We start from the raw sequence: 25,420 nt of genomic DNA, 5'->3' as shown, positions 1-25,420 counted from the left end.
AATTATGTGAATATTGTCTTGATAAACAATTAGTTCTAAAATTAATAGTATTTCACTTACAAATCAAGAGTTCCCTAAAGAGTAAAAAAATAATAATAATTCTGATAAAAAACAGAAAATACGGGGAAGTGGTACTTAGAAGTTCAAAATTTCTTAAAATGTTTATAGATATTTCTAGAAAGTTTTCAATGTATAGTTTTCTTTTTTTATAGTTCAGATGTTCTATGCAACTTGTATGTTGAATCAAGTATGAGTTCCTGTACTTACCTACAATCGAAATTAAATCTACTTTATTAATGCAAAATATAATAAAGCTTAAAATTTCTATAAACATGCCTGAGTTATATGATGAAGTAAGTATACTACTTACACTAATTATGACCAACAGTATCACTGGTGGAAAAGTGTCAGAAGCTTTGAGTATAATGAGATGGAAAAAATATTGCAATGTAGAAATATTTAATAACATCATAGGATTATAGAAGGCTTTGTAAAACAAGTAAAGACAATTAATATGGAAAAATACAAAGTTTCACTAATATGATCCTTTTGTTTAACAAGCTGACTAAAAATGTAGAATGATCTAGATTGCCAGTGGTGACAAAGAAGGAGGTGAGGTTAATGGACCCTTGGTGCCATTGGAAGAATTATATTTCTAACATAAAACATGTGTTTTTCTCTCTGTGAAGAACAACCTCTTACCCTTCCTCTTAACTGTTTAATCAATAAAAAAGAATCAAATTCTATCCTTCCTTCCTTTTTCCCTCTAGCCTTTCCCTTTCTCCCTCTTTCCTTCCTTTAGCTTCTCTTAGAATTGCTTTTATAGTTGCTCTACAATGCAATTAAGAAGTCCACTTTAATTATTTTGTGATCACACTAGGTAATAACTGGCTCACTTCATTGCCTACTTTGGTCATCGGGTTTGGAATAATTGAGAGTGGTTTTGGGGTTTCAAGTATTATATGAACCCTCCAAAATTGTAGTCTTCCCAAAGTCAACAAATTCCATAGGAGGAAATAAGAAATGCACAGAGTAATACCAAATGACAGCAGCATCATTATTCACGCAAGAAATGGATGCTCCTATGTGTGTATGTGACCTCTGATAGGTGAAGAGCAGGATGTGAAGTCTGAATATATGAAGAATCTAAGACTCTCATTCATTGTGATCATTCTATTCTCTTTAACCATTTACTTTACTTTTTCAAATTTCTGAAACTAGTAAACTATAGAGTACTTTTCCATCTTCATTTTGATAGCAGAAAAGTGTGTGTATGGGGGATGGGCCAGGCATGGTTCTGTGCCGCAGTCCGGCTGCAGCAAAATAACCAGGGTTGGGGGGGGGTGATGGGAGCAACTTGTGTAGATTGATACAGCAGGAGTGGGAGCCTTTTATTGTAGGACAGGAGGGGTATATATACATTACACACAGCTTATCTTAATTAACATATACTAGATACAGCAGTCAACCAATAAGGAATCTCCACACTTAATGGCTCACTGGGGTTACTTCACAAACCAATCCCTCTGGCAAAATGCCAGGCGCCATCCAGACTTGTTTATAGACCCTAACAGTTCTGGAAGCTGAGACAGGAGGACTGCAAGTTCAAAGCCATCATTAGCAACAGTGAGGCATTAAGGAACTCAGTGAGACCCTGTTTCTAATAAAATACAAAATTAGGCTGGGGATGTGGCTAAGTGGTTGAGTGCCCCTGAGTTCAATCCCTGGTATCATCCCTCCCCGCAAAAAAAAAAAAAAGATGTCAGAAAAAAATACATATCTGTTTATATTTATACAAATTATATTATTGTCAAAAGAAAAGGTATAGATATTGGTATTTTTAGCATGTAATAAGAATTTTAATATTAGCTACAATTACTCATTAGAAAAGAAACCATTTACTCATCTAGAAGAGTTATTGCTGTGGACTCAATAAGAAAAACAGTTAATTGGAAAAGTAAGTAACTTAGCAATTTGATCATTTATATTCCTTGGAAATAGTGACAAATGAATAAAATGTGATTAAATGGGCTTTATAAAAGTGATTATCTTAAATCCTATATTCCTAATTTATATTTTCCATTATAAATGCATTCTTTCCTCTGAGATGAATTATGTATTAATATGCTTCAAATCAAATATTTTATGACATTATGTATGCATTTCCAATATTAAAAGAAATGATATGGACTCAAGTGAATATTAAATAGTAAAAAATAAATTAAATTAAATAAGTTCAAAACAATCACTTATCAATTAGAAGTCAAACTCTTCTGTTTTTAGATTGAATAAACATTTATCTCTTATTCCTAGAGTACACTGCATTGTAATGAAATGACTTCTGCCTGTTTCTTGTTGGTAAAGGCAAGCCTACTAACATTTTGTCAGGACTTCTAGGTCTGATTGCTATAAAATGCCTATTTTTGTCTATATACTTTTGTTCCTCTGGGATGGTAGCTACTTATTTATAGTTATATAGTCATGTTCAAATTGGTTAGAAATTTTTTTCCAACATTTTCTGTCATTTCCCTCCATCCAAATTATTACCAATAGTATTGGTGAAAAAATGTCAGAAGCTTTGAGTGCAATGAGATGGAAAAAATATTGAATATTTGCTATAGATCCATTTTTTAAAATTTCCTAATCCGTGCCCTTTACTTAGAAATTCAAGTTCACTCTTAGGAGCTTTTCTAGGCCAAATAAAGTCAACATTTCAGTGCAAGGGGTAAACAACACTTCACACCAATAAGAATGTACTACTGATCTGAGTAAGATATGTAAATGGGGGAAAATAGAGAAAAAAAGAGAGAGACAATGCAAGCAAGGGCATGTACCTGAAATTGGAAGGAACACAGGGCAAGTACAAGGTCAGGGTGTGTTCAGGTTAATCCTTGTTGACAAGGTGAATCAAAAGATAATAGATATCAAGATTGGTTAAGCACAAGAAAAGCCAATAAATATGTGAGTGATGGAGAGAAGACTGGTCTACTGAAATTCTGGAAGTAGTCTGGGGACAAATGACTGTCAGGATGATAAAATCTTGGGAGAGAATGATTTGCAAGCCTTGAAATGATATGCATTGTAGGTTTTTATTGCCATGTAATGAAAAGCACTGTAGGGTTTTGAATCAAGAGTGATTTGAAAGAAAGTGTACTTAAGAAAGGCTGTACTTAGAGTTAGTAAAGGAAGAAAAAGATTATGGGTTTTATGCCCCTTTAAATAATAAAAACAGCCATTCAAGAAAAATATATTATGATTTTTTAAATATTATACCTTATTGGAAATTGTAGCCTAAAGTTCTTACTCAATTATTTGATACTAGACATGAAAAATTCTCAGTTAAACAGATTATAATTTGAAGTAAAACAAATTAAACTAGCAGTTCAGTGTTTAATAGGTCCAACTACAGCATTGAAATGAACGTAAAGTAAACTTATCTTCCAGTCTAAGACTTTAACCTTAAAAAAATTGTGTACCCTTTATAAAGTTCAGTTTACTGGCCTTTATATCATAATGGTAATCATTAAGACATAAGGTTTTCAAATTTTAAATGAAATAATGCCTATAATGCCTGTAGATGGTTTAACATAGTCCCTAGCACTTAATAAGCACTCAATTAATGTTAATTATTGTCATTGTATTGCACAGTTTGTGACTGAGCAAGTCTTTGACTCAAGCAAATGATCAAAGACATTGCTTTTTAAATGTTTGCAGAATATATTAGCATTTAATAAGTAAATTATATTAAATAGCAAAAAATGTTTTCTACTCCAATTTGTCAGGAAGTTCAAAATGTTTATTACTATTGAATCAAAAGTTTATTCATTCAGGCATGAAATTACACCCAAAGAAAGGGAGCAGCTGAGTGTGCCTGTAACCGCCCTGTATCACATATTAATGTACCTAACTGCTGCATGACTATCTCCATGTTAATGCCTGCCATACAAAGTCATATTTTCCTGTAGAAACAACTTGAACATGATGTGATTAACCTTTAAGGTCCCCCTCCCCTCATCTCAAAGCCCACCTCATGCATGGCCTATGCTTCCTACTCCTGTTCAGCCATCTGATTTCCATATCACCCACTCACTCTCACCAGCAAGTATTAGCATAACAGAGCTGTCGCGTGACTTTGATTGAAGCCAGCTTGGACTGAATTCAGTATCAAAGCATAATTTCGCAGAAATCAAATCTAATTTGCTGTGCATTGTATTTAAATTCTCAAAACACAGTTTCAAGTGAACTGGCCTAGACTTCTAATCTTAATTGACCTTTTTATAGATTGGGTCTACTTCTCTGGAAATCACACAACATACTTTTCTCATAGAGATATTGTTTTTTAATGTGTATGTGTTGATTAAATACTGAACTGCATCACTCTGCTCCATCTCATTTCTTCTTATAGCTAAAGCAATAAGGTATAATCACTTGACATAGTAAGCAAGTAGGTTATTGCAGCATAGTTACAAGAAATTTGTCTAATGTTTTCAGGTTTTAGAGAGGACATAAATATGTATTTCATAGTCGTCTGTCTTAACAAACATCAGAGAATTGCCATTTTTATAACTAGCATATTCTTTTGGAGTTTATAACTCGATATCCTTAATTCGCATTGGGTTTAAATTATGTTTTGAATTGTCATCTTGAGGACCTAATTGTGTTTTTTTTCATATTTAATGAGAACCATTGTATAAAATCCCTTTTATGTATAGCACACTTCCCACTATCATGCTGTGTTGATAAAACGCCATCCCTGTCTACTCCCTCCCTTTGGTGCCATCAGCCAAGTACTCTCTTTTCAAACCATTCTCACTGCCACCTGGCAGAGATGCGGAAACTGTGGAGTGTCATCAGAAGAATAATTGATGCTGTTTTTCATTTTAAAACCTCAAAAATAAATTCCTTGAGCTGATATGCCTTCACAGAAGATTGCAATATAGATCTTGGGCAGAGAAAGAGAATCTACAAAAGTAAAACTGATAGTTGCAATTTTATTTGTTGGCCTGACTTTGGGTGACAAAAGGACATATATTTTCAGAGACTCAAAAGCTTTTTAGATTGTTTTGCTAAATGATTCAACATTTTTAGTTTTCTTTAAAAAAAAATTTACACCTAACAGTTCTGGTTCTATTGAGACCCATGAGGCTATTGACATGAAATAATTGCATACATTAGAAATAGAGCATATTTATAATAACTTAGAATAAAAGTATAATATAAATAGATAACACAGGGAAAGGAGAGTTTTTAGGATTGATGGCTTTTGGTTAGTGGTCTTTAAAAAATATAAAACTGGAAAAAAGTTCAAGAAATTATGATTTCCTGGTCTTTCAAAATGATATCATGAGTGATAAATATTATGTTGTGATATTACAGCACTTCATTTTTGTGTAGGAGTTCTGATGAAATGTTTTCTTTAGGTGCTACTCATAGCAATTCTCACTGGATTTTTTGTCCCAACTTGCCAAGGTGTTCCAGCCTTTGTCTCTGTCTTTCTAATCATCATCTCCAATCACCATCTACATTGCTTCCAGAGCATTCTTTTTAAAACCATGTATCTGATATCTATTTTGCAAAATCATCTTTGAAAAGATCTTAATAGCTTTCAGGACACAATTTTAAACTCCTTTGTATAAATTATCTGATCTTATCTATATCAGCTCTGTACACCAGGTTTCTTCTACTTTCAAAACTCTTTATCTTCCTGTACCAAATCCAGTTCCACAGGTCTTTGCCTTATGTTCGGTGCCTTTGTTCTGTGACCTTAATTCTCTTCATCTAGTGATCTCTTACCTGTGCTTCAAATAACAGCTCAAATATAGCCATCTCTTGCATTTTCTATTATTGTACAGATCGTGTCATGATGTGTTGTTCCCTGAGAAATCTCTGCCATAGGACAAGTAGGACGAGAGCACCTCCCAATACCTCTCTCTCTCTCTCTCTCTCTCTCTCTCTCTCTCTCTTTCTTTTATTTTGGCTGTACTGGAGATGGAATCCAGAGCCTGTGCATGCTACATAAGAGCTCTAACAGTGAGCTACACCCCCACTCAAGTGCCATGTAATATTTGGCTTCCCATGCCCTGAACCAAGCAGAATGTCTTAGAATTTGTATTCAATCAGTACATTTTGAATGAATAAATGGATGAACTCTAGCTTCTCAGGAAAATGTATGCATAGATATGGTCAATTCTGAATCCTTTTTTTTTGGGGGGGGGGGACTATATTTTAGCAGCTGTGATAAAACTATAGGATGAGGATTTCAAAAATGTTTTACAAAAACACTCATCTAAAACACATTTTCAAACATTTAAGTATCAAATTCAAGGAAGTCTATAGCTATATCTAAATTACAGATAGTGCTTTTACTGACATAGGTAGATGACAGAGAATAAAATGCTTAAAACTATGTTTTCATTGCTTCCATTTATGTTTCATTTGATGATTTCAATCTGTTATTGCTTTTTTTAAAAAATATATATATAAAGGAGGATTGTGTAAGTACCCAGGTTCTCAGGTCTCACTAACTAGTTATATAGGCCAATTTAAATTCTTTCTCACCCAAAGCTGTGCAAATGAACTAATAAGCTGAATAGGCAACTTTTATTAAAGAGTGTCAAATAACTGATTTTGACTGAATTGGGTTTTTAATTTTTGAAGATGACATACAAGCTAAATTCCTCAATACTTCTCAAAAAGCTAATGTCCACATTGGCATTATTACTTTTCTTTCATAGGATTTCATACAACTATACACTGATTCTTAAATATTTCATAACATTTTTTCTAGAAAAATCCCATACCATATTACATATGATGAAGACCAACCTTTAATCTTCTGTGGCAAAAATATCCAGTGGTTTCACATTTCTGCTGAAAAATGAATACTGCTATACTTTAAAAGTTTTTCCTAAAGTAATTTTGTAACATTCATTTAAACTATCATTTCTATTAGCAAACATGGAACAAAAATCAATGTATCTGCTGATTCAGGAGAAGTGTGTAGAAATAACAAGTAGATTGTGAGAGGCCTGTAATCTTCTGAGCATGCCAGGCAACATAAACCACACTCTGTCCAAATAGAGCCATAAATCCAGGTTCTCTGTACTGTTAGAATGAGTCTTCCGTTATCTTTAGTTATAGAAAAGAATTTCACTTAGTAGATTTATCCCTTCTGTCCTTGGGGTATGTGTTGGATATCTTGAAGTAGGAGCCAGGAAAATAGAACACCTAAAAAAAAATAAGTCAATACAAATCTCACTGAATTCTTTTTGAGAAAAATACCGCTGCTTTCACAGTGATAGCATTTTTGTTAGGATGAATGATTGGTTTTAGGTTTGGGGCACCAGGTATTTATTCTGTTCTTGGATTTGCACTTATGCACTTGAAAAACGTGAAAGAAATCCAGGTGAAGTCTTTTATTGGATGTTGCTGATTGTCAGAGTTCTTTAGAGCTCACCTTTTAGCTGATGTATACCAGATTCTAAAACTTAGAATTTGAAACTGATTTGAAAGTGTTTGCTTGGTCTTAGTTTTCTAGCATAAGCAACTAGTTAAAATATAAACAGATGATCAGAAAAGTCATGGAATACACATGGTGTTTACAACTGATATGGGTTTGGTTCTGAAGATGTCCTTGGGAAAATTTCTAGCTATACTTTCTCTTCTTTTTTCTCCCTTGTCTCTCTTTATCATTAGGTTCCAATCTAAATTGTTCTGTCTTAGCATTTTTACCCCATCCCTGCCCTCTTTCTTTCTTTCTTTTTGTATTATATCTATCTATCTATCTATCTATCTATCTATCTATCTATAGATATAGATATAGATAGATAGATTAAACCCTGAGGTGCTCTATCCCTGAGATACATCCCCAGCCCTGTTTTTTAATTTTATTTTAAAACAGGGTCTAATTAAGTTGCCCAGAGTGGTCTTGAACTTTCGATACTTGTGCCTCAGCATCTTGAGTCATGGGATTACAGGCGTGAATCACTGTACCCAGCCCCTCATCCCTCTCTTTTCTTTACTGTTAGAGTTACTCATTTGTTTTTCTTATTATCTTCACAATATCATTTTATTAGCTTGTTAGCCAGACTCCATGCTTTAGTGACTAAATGTCACTCACCCCATTCATTCTTCCTCATCCAATCTAAGTTCATTGAAGGGTTAAAGCTTCCCAAACCACTTTTATCATCACTACCCCACTCAGAAAGAGACAGAATAAAGTGAGTATGGCTTCTAAAGTCTTCCGTTGTTGCCATGATATTTATATATCTCCGACCTCCCTTTCCTGCCAGATCGTACACTGTTAGGCTGGAGATGTTCTTGCTGCTTCTACTTTGCCCGGAAGACGCCTATGCTTGGAATGTGTTCATCAATCCCTTATCCAAATGCATCCCTTGCCCCAGAGTTCCCACAACTTCCCTTTCCCACACACAGCCTTTCACAGCCACTCAAGCACAAAGGGATCCCTCCCTCCTGAAGTCTGGTCACACTGACTGTGGACACCATAACTGAAGAGTTCCCCTCAGAGCTCCAAGAGGACCTCTACCACTGCACTTACCATTGTCTTAGATGTATAGGTTTTGTGTTTACTGTTATCAAAATCATCATGTTTTAAAAAAATGTCTCTATTCAACTTTGAGTTCCTTGACAACTATCATATAAAGCTTTACCCTGTGTGACTTTACTGCCAAGTAAGAAAACATAAGAATTGCCTGACTATTGCCTGTCTGTCCAAATGAAATTAATTAAATAGAATAAACTAATATGATACATTTATTTATATTGTTTGTTATTTCAAATATGTAACTTACATCCCTTAAATAATTCAATGTCTTTAATCTTCAAATCTTGAATTCCAGAATATAAGAATTTTAATAATATGGATCATATTTTATGCCTTCTGACATCCCATTGCCTCATTCAATATCTTACAAATATTATAATAAAATGAGTGTGTACCAGGAGATGGATTTTAAAGGAGGAGATAATTGTGTAAAGGAGTGATTCCTTTCCATGTTTTTCTTATTAAAAAACATAACCAAATCATTTTTCTAAAAAATGTTAGAATCATAAGGGATCTATTTTCCCATATAAGTAGGTGGGACACAGGGATATAATATAATGGACAATATTTAAAATAGATCTGCTAATAAGTTTTCTCACATTATTTCCCCAATCCCTTAGTGTTTTAAGAAATGCATACAAGTAGGTAAAAAAAAAAAAAATGTAGCCTCTTTGGCACTGAGCAATCCACCCAGAGCCAGATTTTCTCTTTTATATCTTTTTCTTTGACAATGGTTGATATTTACACATTTTCTTTCCTTTTAAATTATAGCTCCTCCACAGTTTGTGGTTAGGCCAAGAGATCAGATTGTTGCTCAAGGTCGAACTGCAACATTTCCCTGTGAAACTAAAGGAAACCCCCAGCCAGCTGTGTTTTGGCAGAAAGAAGGCAGCCAGGTGAGTGTGAGGCTTGACTGCTTTTCTGAAGTCTCTGAACTTTGCTGACTTTGGTACTCCCTGAAGCTTGCCTTGCCTCCATTGCTATCAGATGCTGAACTTATTTTATTGCTAAAAGAAAGGCAAATGATTCTAAAATAAGTGAAAGACAGATGTTCTAGCACTTTTTATTTGCTAGTGGTAATCTTTAAAAATCCTGCATTTTGCAAGAAACAGAGTGTAGCAACCTTATTTTAAAAATCCAACCAAACCTCTGTAAATATTTAAATCTCTGCAGGTTAAGGTGATTTTGCTTTCTTGCACAGGATTAGTCTGTGTAAGTGAGTTGGGACATACAATGAGCTGAGAATAGTTCCTCACTCATGGAAGATGATCAAAAAATATTTCTAGCATTTATTGGCATAGATCCAATATCGCTCCACTCCTAGATAGAAAATATAAATGACTTTAAAAAATTATTAATTTAACCCTGTTTCCACTTAAGAGTTGAAGAAATATTTTCTTTCATTTTCCCTTCTGAATTTCTTCACAGTAGGGTTAAACAGAAATAATATATAACACAAAGAGCCAATACCTGCCTTGTCTTTGCTTTGCTCTTTCTGGACATGATGGCCTCTCAATGTCTCTCCCAAAGCCAACTGGATACATTACTTTTATAATTTAGCACTTGGTCCAAATTCAGAGAGTGTTTAGCCTATACCTTCTGAGGCAATGAATGGAACTTTCAGCTTAAATTAGATCTGAAATTGTGATCTTTGCATAAAAATTTGTGCATTCCTGAGAGATCTTGAATTATTTTGTGCTAGATTCTCTAAAACCATCCAGACAAGAAATGTAGTTCTTGTGGTACTCTTCCCCAGCACATTCTGATACTAGTCCAGGTTCTGAAAAAATTTCTCAGGGATTAATTGAAAATATTATTATAAGTCATAGGAAATCTGAAAACTTTGCCAGCGATAGGGAATGTTTTTAGCTACATTAAGAGAACCTATTGATTAGAACTCAAATATGTCTGTCTTTCTGGAGAGCCTCTAGGAAGCCCTGCTCAGCCATGCTTTCTAATTTCAGGGGTTCCTCTGCAATTCCTGAACCACCCCCAAACTAGCAGTTTTAATCTCTGAATGGACACCTGGTCATTCTTACTTTCTCAACACTCCTTGTCACTTCCCTTCTGAGTCAGGGATGTAAAGGCAATGAAGAAAGGAGAGTCATGCCCACTGCCTTATCCCACATCAGAATTATCAGACTTCAACTCCCAATTTTTTTAAATCATTTAACAGCTATAAAATGTATTTCTCTTTGTAGATTTCCTTGACTATTCTTTTTAGTTTCTCTCACGTGAATTTATCCCAAACATTCCAGGAGTATGAAAAAACATGATATGATAGTTAAACACACACATGCATACACACTCACAACCTTTAAAGGAGAGGCCTTAAAGCCATTTTTCTCCTTTTTTGTTGCACAGTATTTGTAAGTGCTATTTAACTTTACTAAAGCTAGTTTTTATACTAATCTGAAATTTGGGGCTATACATCTTACCTCCCATGAGTTATGAAGATTTCATGAATAAGTGTAAATGTAAAAGGAATTTACATGTTATGAAGATAACACAAATTGCTATTTTGCCACTGATAGCAAACATAATGATGTAAAGCAATTTGATTATTGCAAATTCATACTTTAAGTCATGTTTTGAGTGAAATCTCATAATGTTTCCTGATATATATATATATATATATATATATATATATATATATATATGATTTATTTTTGTAAGATTATTTCATGTGTACATAATATCCCTCAAAATAGCTCCAAGTTAGATACAAAACGTTTTTTTTTCCTGTAGTCTAATTCACATATGGTATTAAACATTGTTTTTAATGGTTATGAAAATAGTTATCAAAAGCATTATAGTATTCCTTTTCCTATTTGACAAAGTAGCATGTAAATCCATATATACTATAGCTAAGGATGCCACAAAATTTCTACTTAGCTTCTTTGGCTTGTTTATTATCATAGGTCTAGTTACCTTCTTCTTACCAATCTGCTCCCATCAGGGATCTAGAGATTGGGAGGAGGGAGGGAAGCACAGAGGGAGAGAGAGTAAAGAGAAGTGCTTGAGCAAACTGTAAATTTTCAAATCATGAATTAGGATATTAGGAAAAATAAATTGGTCTTACTGTCTCTAGTATCCAATTTCTATGGTGATCTATGACTATCCATCAGTAGAAAGAGTGAAGTGCTTGGACTTAATGGTCCATATTCCTCAATATGTGCTGATAATGCCAATTAGTACTAATAGGATTCTCAGACACTTCAAGGCAAGCAGAGCTCTATGGAGTTCCTTGGTTTTGCTTATAATCCATTTTCTTTTGGCCATGTCATACAAGCAGGGAATAAAGATGATGGGTTAACCTCAATCAAATGCCATTTTCCATGTCAATGGATCATTTAGAAGGTGGACTGATATTACATCGTAGAGGAAAAGATCCCAGAGAGAATTAGCCCATCTGATGGATTGGTGCTATGTAAATTAGTATTCAAATGGCTAATTGTAAGAAAGTGCACATTTTGAGTTATTGTATCATTTTCAAGTGCCTTTAAATTTAGACCCTTCTCTTTTGGATGGTTTATTTCTGTAATATATTTGGATTCCACATGAGATTTAATTTGTTCTCAAATTATGTTTCATATGCATGAAAATATCTAGACTTAGATAGTAATACAAATTTTAGGAGAGGGAAACAGTTTTTTTGAAATCATATCCCTGACAGGCTAACAAACATCTCTTCTTTTAGGAGTTTAATAACATGGTAATGTTTATGTAAAGTGGGCTTATAGTGTCACACTTGAATCTAATAAAGTGGACATCCATCATGTTGCAATAAAGAGAAGAGCTTCTAATTAAAGTAGGACATCATTTGCAGGATTAAAGTCATTTAGCGTAATTGAAAAGTGTTAATACCCTATTTTATCCTCTTCCATTGGTAGTACTTCAAGGGTAAAAACATTTTAAGGTGACAATGTGTCTTGTGCCTTTAATTGAATGTTATTACCTCCTGATTGCAACTTATTGAAACTGTTTAATTACAAACCTGGAAAATTAATTACTACATTGAGAAACAGATCCCCGAGGGTTATAATGTTCTTTTTTGTAAGTAAATAGAACATAAAAATTGATATGTTCTTATTTATAATCCAACTTGGAAACATACCTCAATATGATTTATTATATCCAAATGTTTTTCTTAATTGAACAACAGTAAAGTGACATAGGTCATCTAAATTGATGTTACTGCACTCATATAAAAACTTTCAACATTTATGATTAGGCTATATGAGATATATGATAGGCTTTTTTGTGATATATAGTAAAATGTTTTTAAAAATAATACTTCAAAATTGTTTGGTAGAACATTCTAACTTCCATAATTATTCTACATCCTTTTATTTTCAGCTATTGATTTTATCATGCTTAGATTAGGATTTGTCTATAGCTCTTTGGGATGTTGTCATGATTTGCAGTGCATTATAGCAATACACTCAGCTTTTTCTGTCAGTCAAAGACACACACATTTTGAAAAATGTTAAAATTGAATTTGTTGTCCTAAAATATTCAAAATTATCAGTAACAATTGCAATTATATTTTACATTCTTTGTTTCTTGTAAGTTTAAAAAACACCTACACATTTATTGTTACTCTCTCGATCCTTACCTTGCGTAGGAGTTAAATCATATGAGAATTATGCTGCCCATTTTATAGATGAGGAAAACTTATTTTAGAGAGAGTAAATGGCTGAGATCAAGAAACCTTAATGTTACCCTGATTTTATCATTACATGCTGTATGTATGTGTTGAATTTTTATACTGTAGCCCATTAAAATGTACAAGCATTATATGCCAATCAAAACTTAAAAATTAAAGACAGATCCAGCTCTTTAAAAATGTGGGTGATTATTCCTTCAACTGAAGTATGTTGAGGTCATAGAGCATACACCATGATTGGAAACTTTCCCAGTTAGTTTCCCCACTACCAGACCTATAATTATTTTGGAAACTTTTTTGTTTAAATCTATACATCTTTTTACCAATCATATTTTTCATAACTAAAATATTTGTTGTTAATGCAATTTTCCTTGTAAATGCTAAAAAAAATATTGATAAGATTGTGTTTGCTTCTACAGAACCTACTTTTCCCAAACCAACCCCAGCAGCCCAACAGTAGATGTTCAGTGTCACCAACTGGAGACCTCACCATTACCAACATTCAGCGCTCAGATGCGGGTTACTACATCTGCCAGGCCTTGACTGTGGCAGGAAGCATTTTAGCAAAAGCTCAACTGGAGGTTACCGATGGTGCGATATTGTTTTTGGATTCGTCTCATAAAATATATGATTTTTATTTCAAGATACACATTAAATGTGGGGGTTTTCTATTTGTTAAATGGTTTAAATCAATGTTTATCCTCTAAATTTAAATCTAGGTAAAGTAACACATTTTAACAGTTTTTAATTTACCTGCCAGTATTTCATTTAATGCCATTTATTTTCCCAAAGGCAGCCCGTTTTAATCTTAAAAACAGTGATTTTAAAGAAATTTTAATTTTAAATTTAAAGTAATTTTAAAGAAATGACATCAAAATTATTGTGTTTACACATGTAATCTGAATACTTTTAGTTAGTCTTATGTTGACATGACTGCTTCTCAAAGATGTTAATAATTTTATATTTTACTGCAGAATAAGAGATATCATCTTTAATATTATCAGTGAAACAGAGAATTAGTTTTTTAGTTAGCTAATCACATTATGACATTCCTCTGCCTTTAATTATACATTCACTAAGTTAAATTAATTAAATACTTTTGGAAGCACTGATGAATGCTAAAATTATTAGTTTTTACTTGCACGTATATACTTTGAATCTTAACTGAGACCCTTACATTCAGAGTGAAAGTTGAAAAGGTTCTGATCTTTCCCCAAGATTCATCACAATTGACAGTTAGGAAGTTCTAGCTATTTTTTGAGCCTCTGAGCATGAATTTATTCCCTATTCTTCCATGCCTTAAAACTTTCTATTGCTGTCTTATATTGGTGAGCTTTTTGTGTTTGTTTTCCCTTCTCATGCTGGTTTTTGAGATATAAGACTTTTCGTCTGTGGTTTCTCTAATTCTCTGCTGCTTAAATTTCAATGTGCTTTCATACAATTTGAATTTACATGTAGATTAAAAGGTCATTTAAAATTAATAGAAAGGCAGTATTTTTTAATATCTGTCCATGGTATGGCCTGATTCAGCACCATGTCAGGAATGGGAATAAATAGGACAAACACTGGCTGTGAAGACATTGAGTCATTAATGTCTGCACCTGCTGATGCTCTGGAGATTTATGGCCATGGAGCTGAAAGAAGAAGTCAGGTTCAAGGGTAACAGTGATGAGAAATCCTTCCTTAAATAGGCAGTGCTTCCTTAAAGCCTCTTTGATGGTTTCTACCTCCTTGTGTATTTAGAAAGAGTGAAAGATAATTATGAATATTTTAAAAGTACTCATATATTCTATCAGTAAAAATTTCTACGTATTTATATTGGAAAACAAGATATCTGGGCCTAAACCTAAGATTTACTCTAAATTGCTATAAAATATTTCAAACATAATGCTTAAAATATCTACTATAATCTAGCTACTTGTAGCAGTTTACATGAGAGAGACTGAGCTTAAATGAATAATTTGCTACGAAAAAAGTAGACCATATATGTAGAAAACAAAATGAGTGAATTAGAAGAGGTAGTGGTTTCAACTGATAGGGTTCATGAGACAGGTAGATATTGAGAATTATTTTTGCTACAATGAATTGAAAACTTATGTTAGTTGATCATATCTCACAGCTAGAATATCTATTCTAGGTCAAAATTTAAAAGGTCATGATCAAGTTTAAAATTTCAGTTTGACTGAGATGGTTCTGAGCATTTTGTTACAACTTTTTTGAATATTAATTCCTACATTGATTTTTACTTAAGCAATCAAAAAGTCAAAGTTATTATGAATAACTATCTCTAAATATGAAGTTGTGTCCTTGGCTGATGACTTCAGCTTCTAGTCATACTTTAGGTTTTTCAGATTAGTTAGTGATTTAATCACATGTAAGCCATCATTTTCATTTTAGGTGTACTTTTTGATAAGATCTAGGGCAATTTTGAGTCAATTGAAATTGTAAGATGAAAAATATATATCATATTCAGAGAAACAAGTGCTTATTCCATCTGTACCCATGTTTTTGTTATATCTTTGACATTAAACTCAATTACTGAGCATATTTTTAATTTAAACATTCATATAGTATTCATATACTCTTGCTAATAGTGATGAAATATGTCATGTTGAGTTACAATTGTACCGATTATGGATTGAGCTAAGATGTTCCCAAATACTTAAGTTTCAAAATAGACCTCTAAAAGATCTTCTCATGGTTATTCACTTTTTTCCTTTACCCTTATTTCATAAAGTTAAAAAAATTCTTGTAAAGAAAACTCTATGGGTGGGATGAATAGAATCTAAAAGGACTGGGAACTGAAATGCATTTCTGTCTTATGCTGACTATAAATGTCAAACCATAATCTTACATGAATGGTTTATTGAGGATTTATAATGCATAGTTAGAGAAGACCATGGAGTTGTTCACAGATCACTGGAAACCCTAAATGTTCATTTAAACTTTGACCTTAATGTCATGGAAACCTTGTGGTCATCTTTCACCCATAACATCCTTGAAAGTGAGAATTCCTCTGGCCAGGAGATTTTCAATTCACTTATTGATCGAAGTCATTCAAAACACAATGAACCACTCATTTAGGCATTAAAAAAAGAAGAAGAAGAAAAAGGCAGAGGGGACTAATTAGATGACCTTTGGCTACATCTAATGATTTCAGAGATATGACAATAAAAGCAGATTAAAAGAAATTACTGGAATTCTTATGAAGAACTTAATTTGAAGCAAAGACGTAACATTTATAATTTGCTAAATAAGTTAGACTCTGAAGACCTATTTTTCTCCCCATATTAAAAAAAAATCCATTGATCTAGTTTTGGCTCATAAACGATTTATGTAAAACCATTAGCCTAAATTTCTATTTGCCAAATTATTGTCAGATGTCTCAGAATTATTGTAATATTGGGCTCCCACATTCTCTTAAGCTTCTTCATTTGTTTCTAAAATGAAGAATGTGATAAAAAAAATCAGTGAAATAAGTAGTTCTAATTCTGGTGTATGACCAAGTAATTGTTCTATGGTTTATCATAGTTTTTTTGTATTATCAATATAATAAATTCAGGTTCATTGGGGTCTACAGTGTCTTGACTTGCAGGGGACCTATTATCCTAAGTTCTAATTTAAATTAAAATTGATTGGTTTTTTCATGGGTGGTTCGTAGAGGCCTGGTAATTTTAATGATTTCTTACTGAAATCTGTGAACTCTAGTGTAAATATGATGCATACAGATGGAGACAGAGTCATGAAAATTGGTGTTTACAAACATGGATGGACAAAGGAATTGAGAACCTCAAGCAAAATTACTTTTCTAATTATTTACCTGGTAATAAAAAATAACTTTTTGGAGAAAAGAAACTATTTTTTTCATCATAGTTGCTAAACAATAATTTAAATCCACTACTCTTTTTTTATTTTCTGGGAGGATTTTTAAATATATATCTTATGTATTGGATTAATATGTACATATATGATATATATGATGGGTATTGAATAAATACACAAAGTAAGTTCTAAGTAATATGTTTGGCTTTGGGTTTTCACATTACTTACAATATCAGTACTTTAAGACTACTGAATGCATAGGAGTTAAAATATACTAAATATATCTTTATTCTTCAGTTTTGACAGATAGACCTCCGCCCATAATCTTACAAGGCCCAGTAAACCAAACACTAGCAGTCGATGGTACAGCATTACTAAAATGTAAAGCCACTGGTGATCCTCTTCCAGTCATTAGCTGGTTAAAGGAGGGATTTACTTTTCTGGGTAGAGATTCAAGAGCATCTATACAAGACCAAGGAACACTGCAAATTAAGAATTTACGGGTAAGCAATATTTGGTTTGCATTTGAGTCCTTGTCTTAACATAAGAACTGTTATAGGGAAATATTTTGTGGTGAACTTAAAATCTTACATCTTAGCATGCCTTCTGTGCATGTTACTTCTTACTGTGAAAATTCTTAGTTGAAATTAGAGCAAGGGTCTTTTCCTTATGTCACTCATAAATTCAAAACAGACCTAGAATCTTTTTACTCTTGTATCACATCTGCTATGTATGTAATCATTGAAACTATAAATCATAGTTTAATGATTTAAGGATAGTAGTAGAATATATAAAATCCTTTGAAAAAGTGACAGATGCTTCTGATTTTACTATCACTGATGAAAGGGATATCATAGCAAGATGTAGATAAATTGGCTTGGTCAAAAAATTGTGTAGAAAAAATAAAGGGATTAGACTGAATGCAAGAAAGGCAGGTTTGGCTAGTTAGAGGAAACCCTTAGGTTTTAGGGGATGTTGCTGTGGGGTTTTTCATTTAAACCCCAGGATGAGAACAAATTGTTGGTGATCTTTTAACTGAAATTTATGCAACCATTCCTGGAAATTTAGCAAGTTGGTACTTCTTCAGGAGCAACTCAAAATAATATGTGTGCTTCTGAATATTTTTTAACTATCTGTTACAATGTAACAGTATTGGAAGTAAAACAATTATTAATATCTCACAGCTTATGTGAGTTAGAAGCATGACCATGACTTAATAGGGCCACTTGTTTTAGAGGTATAATTGGAGGTGCCAGTTAGAGGAGATGAGGGCTCATATGAAGATTGACAGGATAGATTTGCTCCCAATCACCATGACTGCTGGTAGCCTAGAGTTATTTGGGTCTACTGGATTAACAACCTCAGTTTACTTGCTGCTGGTGGGAGGCTGCCTTTAGTACATTGCTATGTGGACTTTCTCAATATGCCTGCCTCCTTCCTCTATGTCAACAAGGAAGATCATCTCCTACCAAAATAGGCATTGCAATCCTATGTACGAAAGTCACAAACAAGATATCTTAAAACCTTGAAACCAATGGTTTTCAATTTACTCAGGTGGAATATGGAAATTGTGAAATCCAGGTGAATGTCATCATGAGGGATATCTGTTCTCTGCCAGTATATTCAACTCATTCAACCAAGAATAGTTACTCTACCCTACTTGTCCCATGTTGCAAGGGTTACACTAAAGCTGGAGAATATATTCATAGCACTGGGATTGAGAGCCAGAATTAAGATACTGGGTATAATATAATGCATGAGGAAAAATTGATTGAAAACAATTCATTTTTTTCAGTGGAAGAACAGTTAGTAGAATTGGTATCCAGGTAGAAATTGGGAATGAAAGATAAAGAAAAAACAAACAAGCAAAACCATGTTGCTCAATTTTCACATTCAGAAGCTAAGGAGGAAAGTAAAAAATGTTCTACTATAAATGTTTTCAAATGAAAAGGATTCTTCCCATATGATGGGAAATGTTATCTACACTTATATGTTTATCTAGTTATTTATCACTGTAACACACACACATGCCAAATAGAAGAATGATCCTACTTTTTTAGCAAATACATGCGTACATTTTTAATTCTGTGTGTATATGTGTATATAAACACACACACACACACTCACACACACACACACCACAAACACATATATGATTTTGAGACATAGGCATTAATTATTGCTCTTAAGTAACAAAACTACCGCCAAGTTCAGTTAAGGAAAATAAATTAATACAGACTCTTTTTAATCTGTCTTTTCATTGATTGTAAATTAGTTATTAACTTTCTTTGAACAAAATGGAAGTTATTAAAAAATTAATGCCAGCTCTCCTTGGGTAAACACTTTAACCTCTCTCTCTGGGCCCAAGGCAGCCTAGGGCCATGGAGGTTAATGCATTTTTGCTGTATTGTTGAATTAAAGGGTATTCTCCAAGAGTCAAGATTCCTAGGAGTGTTTGAAAGAAGCAGTTAAAGGTGCGTGCTTGATGATGTCAAACTCGGAGCCCTGACAGGCTTCTGAGTAGTCTCTAAGATGCCAGCTCCTAGGGGCTTGTCTGTAGCCAACTGCACAAGGAGAAAAGTAGGATGGAGTGAGCTAGAATATGCACCTCTTAAAGCAATTAGTGAGATGAATGGATAAGGTTGGAAGAGAAGTGAAGCATTCCTGTCCAGAAAAGTTATTATTTAAAGTTAAAACAATAAAAGAGAGTGAAGTGCTGATGATTATGGTGATAAAATAGTGAGATTTATCAATGATATTCAGGCATTTGATAAACACCAAAGTAAGCACATCATTCTTTTTCTGTAAAATGAGTCTCTTTCCAGGAGGATTCAAATGGGCTTTTCAGTGTTTCACTTGCATAATCAAGAAAGGTTTTCTATAGGTCATGTTCTTTTGTGTCTCACTATTTCCTTTTCAGTATGTAAAGCAAGAGAAAAAAATAACATGATGAATACAGTGTTCTCATAGTCCAGCTAATTGGTAACTGAATCTGTATCTTTTGAGATGTAGAATATTCCAGTACTCATTAAAACCTACCTACCACAGCTAATGTCAGGTTGTATCTCCACACAATGACAAGGAGCTACAGTTAAGAAGCATCACCTACATACTCTTCTTTTAGCATTTGCACAGAATAACAAGTGCTACGTTTTAGTTCAACAGCTATAATAAAATGCAATTTTTTTTACTCTTTCACAGTCCATATTCAAATGAACATCCCATTAAAATCCAACCTCAGCTCATTATATTTAGTTTGTGAGTGATGCTTCTTAAATGCAAAGATTTCTAATGACTATAATGTGCACCCAGCCACATTTGAAAGAATGGCTCATTCTACAATGGCTATTCCCATCATCCCTCTGTGTAATAGAAGACAATTGCACGGAGATAATATGGCGCAGAATGACGTGCCAGAGCAATTTGAAACTTAAGTTAAAATACATAATGACATTTAAAATCAATTAAAACAGTGAAATGGCAGTAACATCCATGCACTAATGATATACCTGAGAATCCATTCTGAAAGCTGGAATCATCAATACACTTACATTTTGTACCTGACAGATGTAATATTCTATGAACTCCCACATTTCACCAACAATTAAGTTCAAGTTCATCACAGTTTTAATCTATGTCTTCTGCCTTGCTTTATTCTCTTTTTTCATGAGCCTCTCTTCCCAGTCTCACTTTTCCTATACTCCTAAACCCAACATAAGTGAGTGTTGTTTACCATGGAAGCCCACAAGGCTCAACCACAGTGAGGACTTTATCTTTTATTGACCTTGGGGCTATTTTCAAAGTATAATGAGAGAATCTTTTGGCTTAGATTTGTAAAAGAGACCTCTTTTTAAATGTTGTTGGCTATTCTTCAATGAGTAATGAAAACATTTTCAGTCCTCAATGAAATGTCAGTTTTTAAAAATGTTTGAATTTTGTTAGATTATTTTTATGATCCCTTTCAACACTAACTCCATAGTCAGTATTTGTTGATTTATGTATGACACAACTTTCTTTTACTGGATTCTGCACTGCTACAATTAACATAGAAGTGAGTACTGAACTCCTTAAAAGACAAAAAAAATTTTTTTCTTCTTAAAAAATATTTTTCTTCTTTTTTTTCATGTTTTTGAAAAGAAAGAAAGTATGGCCTCCTATTATCTCGTTGCTAATTTATTCCAGAGTAAATAGTTTATTTGAAACAGAAAAGATAGCTTTTCATTACTGCTGGTGTGTAGCCTTATGATATTATGAATGAATTCTGTCCTGAGTTGTCTATATTTAACTCTGGCATGATAGGCTCCATTATAAAATGGAATTAAGAGATTAGTATTATCAAAAAAGAAAAAAGACAAATAGAATTTATCCAATAACATTTAATTGTAGAAATATAATTTTGAAAACTTTTAAATCAATGCTATGAATAACATTGTATGAATTTATTTTAATATTTCATATGTATATAAAATTAATGCATTATTTAGATGGGCAAATGGTATCCCTCACTTAAAAAAAATCAAATATTGCCTGGTTGAGATTGAGTAATTATTCTGCACATTGATTACAGTTGAATTCTCTCCTTCCATGCATGCTAGATTTCTGACACTGGCACTTACACTTGTGTGGCTACAAGTTCAAGTGGGGAGACTTCCTGGAGTGCAGTGCTGGATGTGACAGGTGAGCTCTTTGTGAACCATCTTAGCAGCAGAAATCTTGAGCCTCATAATGATGGTTCATTATTAAATAACAAGGTAGTGGACAATCAAAATTTTAATTGATTGAATGTAAATCTAAGTCTTTACATTTAATACCACTTTTTAATCCCTCTACCAGTTCACACTCAGCATTACATTTGTGAAATTTAGTACATTTATTCTTGAAAACTTTTGTTATTTTACATCCTCTTAAGTGCAGGCAATTCTAGTGATCATGTGTGAAAGTAGAGTTTGCATTTACTAATGTGTAAGAAAAGCAGATATTCACTTACATAGATGCTACTGATTAATAAAGATGAATTGTTCACCATCTAAGCCAACTTCTTTAGTAGACTGTTTTCTTCTTGTAAGCATCAACGTCAACATGACTGATCAGGAACAAAGTTTTTTCTGTCTGTCTGCTATAGAATCTGGAGCAACAATCAGTAAAAATTATGATTTAAATGACCTGCCAGGACCACCATCAAAACCACAGGTCACTGATGTTACTAAGAATAGTGTTACCTTGTCCTGGCAACCAGGTACCCCTGGAACTCTTCCAGCAAGTGCATATATCATTGAAGCTTTCAGGTATGGCATGATTTCTTTTTTCTTAGTTGTGTTTTTAATTTAGCTCTTAAGTACTAAAGCCTCACCTGAGCTATCTGGCTGTGTTATGATAAGAATGGGTTCAATCGATGCATTTGAAGAATTTATCTTTTATATCAGTCTTTATTCAAGAACAGACTTTATGTTTTAATTTATAACTTAATTGTAGAATTAAATATGCATCATCTATGTCTATATCTATAGAAATGTAGTCATGACACAATCACTTAGCTCATTTATTTTTCCTGACAAGTATATGTATTTAAAATGAGAATTTGGGCATTAGAACTGGGAAGACAATACTTTAATTAGGGACAGACACATTTTTATGTTATGCAATATTTATTGAAGCATGAGACTTTGGAATATTTATGCCTAATAATTAGGATAGAACTTAATTCCAGTGTTTTTATGCTATATATTTGAATAAATCTATTAAATATGTCTGCAAGAAAATGTAAATCCAAATTAAGAAACTGATTCCATGTGGTTTTAGTGCAGAAAGGAAAAGATGTTTTCATGTATTATTTGAAATCTTATCAACTTACAGATATGAATGATAAATTAGCAAATATTATTATAAAATTACTTTATGGGAATTTAATAGCATACTTATGCAAATGGGAAAATATACTTAATTTACTTTCATGTTCAATTTCACATCATGACATCATACATTTTGAAGGATAGCCTTTGTCCTTTGTCAGTATTAGGACAAATGATCACTTTCATTTTAAGCTTTTTGAATCCACATTTAAGATAATGAAAGGTACATAGTTTCAAAATTTCAAAATATTATTTTTCTACAGTTTGATAGTTTGATGCTTAAAGACATCTAAAATGAAACCTCCCTAATACCATTTTTTCTTCATTGTGAGCAAAAGTAGCATTTGACTATAGACAAAGTATTTTAAAATGTCATCCATCCATCTGGCTGTAAAAGGTCTGTTTACACACACACACACACACACACACACACACATACACATATTCAGAGATATTTTCACCAGTCTGAGATGCCAAATCACAATTCTGTGTAATGTACAATTTTTTAAAAAAAAAATGTAACCAAGGGAAAATATTCATTACATGCTTCCTTTCTTCTTTTACAGATATGTAGTTTTAGAAGGCTCTATTATAATATTGCATGTGGAATTGATGCAAAAGAAAACACACCTTGTAACAGGAAAATATATTGGCATAATTTACTCTGTAGTCCATTTATTCTTTCTGCAGGTTAATTCTTTTCAAGGTATATATATGCATTTATGAGGACCATACTTATTGTATAAATTTGATGTTGTGATCTTGGCCTCTGTTCCTTTTACAGGTATTCATTTAGTGGGCTGCTATGCATTAGCAAAGGGCTGTCACATCTCCTGGGCTGAGTTTAATTTTGTTGTGCATGGCACTTCCGTTAGGTGGGCTCGGCTTTGTTGTTGAATAAACTGAATTCATCCAAATGTTTCATTTATTGGGCTGAACACTTCAAGTGTTGTGTGTGTGTGTGTGTTTAATTTTCAGCCATTAACCTTTGTCATTGCTACCCAACTCCATTTCCAATAACTGTATGACTGTTCTTTAATTGAAATTTCTGTTCGCATTTCAGCCAATCAGTGAGCAATAGCTGGCAGACAGTGGCAAACCATGTAAAGACCACCCTTTATACTGTGAGAGGATTGCGACCCAATACAATCTACTTGTTCATGGTCAGAGCGATCAACCCCCAAGGTCTCAGTGACCCAAGCCCTATGTCAGACCCTGTGCGCACACAAGGTAATTTCAATAGCTGTAAACATGACTGGTTCTAGCCAGAAGCATCAGACGGACATTTGAGAACAAAGAGATTGCATGAGGAAAAGTACATGTATGTACACTGCTTTGTAAAATGATTCACTGGACTTTATCTAGTGAAGCAGAAAGAAGTCAGCAGTTCACCTTGCTAAAATGTTTCCTTTCCTTTCTCTGGAGCTGTTAGGATCTTTGCAGTGAAAAATTAAATCGGGTACATTTACATGTTAAAAGTAAATCCACTAAGCTAGGACTTTAGTATATTTACAAGAGGGAAAAAAAAGATAAAATAAAATAAATAAAAATTTTAAAAAATTCTCCTTCTTTGGAAGAAATTATATACTAGCAAAAAAAAAGTGATATTTTAATGGATAGATGCTCAGATAGGGTATCCAAATTACTTCAGAAATTCTATTTTTATAGTACAGTGACTGTCCTGAGAATGCAGCATCTGGATCCTCTGAGATAGTTAGAAACACAGGTTTTCAGGCTCCAAGTCAAAAACACTGGGGTCAGCCAGTGTCTATCTTAATATACCCTCCAGGGGATGCTGGTGCTAAAGTTTAATGACCACAATTATGATGTATTTTATTCAATCCAATGTTTCAAAAAGTAATTTAGTATAGAAAACAGTAAATCAAGTTTTCTTCCTGAGGCTTGTCATTCTTTTGACTAGTATAAAAACTCCTAGAATATCAAAATGTGATTTCAAAATGGAGATGTCCTCATCTCATCTTTAGTAACCTGTCTCTTCCAACTAAAAAGTCACTGGAATCTCAGATGGAATGCAGGATGCTAGATTATAGTTTCCTTTTCTACTAGTAGGTAAAGGGAATTATACAATAGAAGTAGTGCCTTTATTATTTCCTGCAAACTGCTCCCCACAGAGTTATAAGAAAGGGTTAATTATTTCTTATTTGTAAAAGGCTTTGAACAAGATATAATTCAAAGTAGTATTTTGTGCTATGAAAAGCACTATACAGCCATAAAATATTATTATAATTACCATGTAGTTCAGTGATAGTAACTAGCATGCCATTATAACAGAGAAGGTGCCTTAAAGGAATCAAGTGAGATAAAGTCACCACGTGACTAACCTTGCTGACATGATGACAGTCAAGAGAGGAGGGAATGCCACTCTGCTATTGTTCTCTAAGCAGTAATGTGATTAATTTTCCTTGATGATAAAAGGCCTGTAGGTAAAAAACCTGTCTCAGGAAAAAGAAAAAGCACAACAAAGAATCTGAAGACCTGAAACTAGTTATATTTTAC

General features: G+C 33.2%; 1 protein-coding gene across 23 annotated transcripts in view; it reads left to right on the top strand.

Annotated features, from left to right (window-relative positions):
- Robo2 (roundabout guidance receptor 2) overlaps window positions 1–25,420 on the top strand; it is a 1,565,243-nt gene that overhangs the window by 1,451,198 nt on the left and 88,625 nt on the right. For all 23 annotated transcript variants that reach the window (XM_048803919.1, XM_048803918.1, XM_048803916.1 and 20 more), the window contains 6 exons: window positions 9,335–9,459; window positions 13,652–13,823; window positions 17,352–17,557; window positions 21,650–21,731; window positions 22,177–22,339; window positions 23,967–24,133. In XM_048803919.1, coding sequence (XP_048659876.1) covers window positions 9,335–9,459; window positions 13,652–13,823; window positions 17,352–17,557; window positions 21,650–21,731; window positions 22,177–22,339; window positions 23,967–24,133 — 915 coding nt within the window. The remainder of the gene's footprint in view (window positions 1–9,334; window positions 9,460–13,651; window positions 13,824–17,351; window positions 17,558–21,649; window positions 21,732–22,176; window positions 22,340–23,966; window positions 24,134–25,420) is intronic.

Source organism: Marmota marmota, unplaced genomic scaffold (assembly GCF_001458135.2).
Source record: "Marmota marmota marmota unplaced genomic scaffold, marMar, whole genome shotgun sequence".
NCBI lineage: Eukaryota > Metazoa > Chordata > Mammalia > Rodentia > Sciuridae > Marmota > Marmota marmota.
The sequence above is the reverse complement of the archived record's forward strand: the minus strand, read 5'-3'. Positions and strand labels throughout refer to the sequence as shown.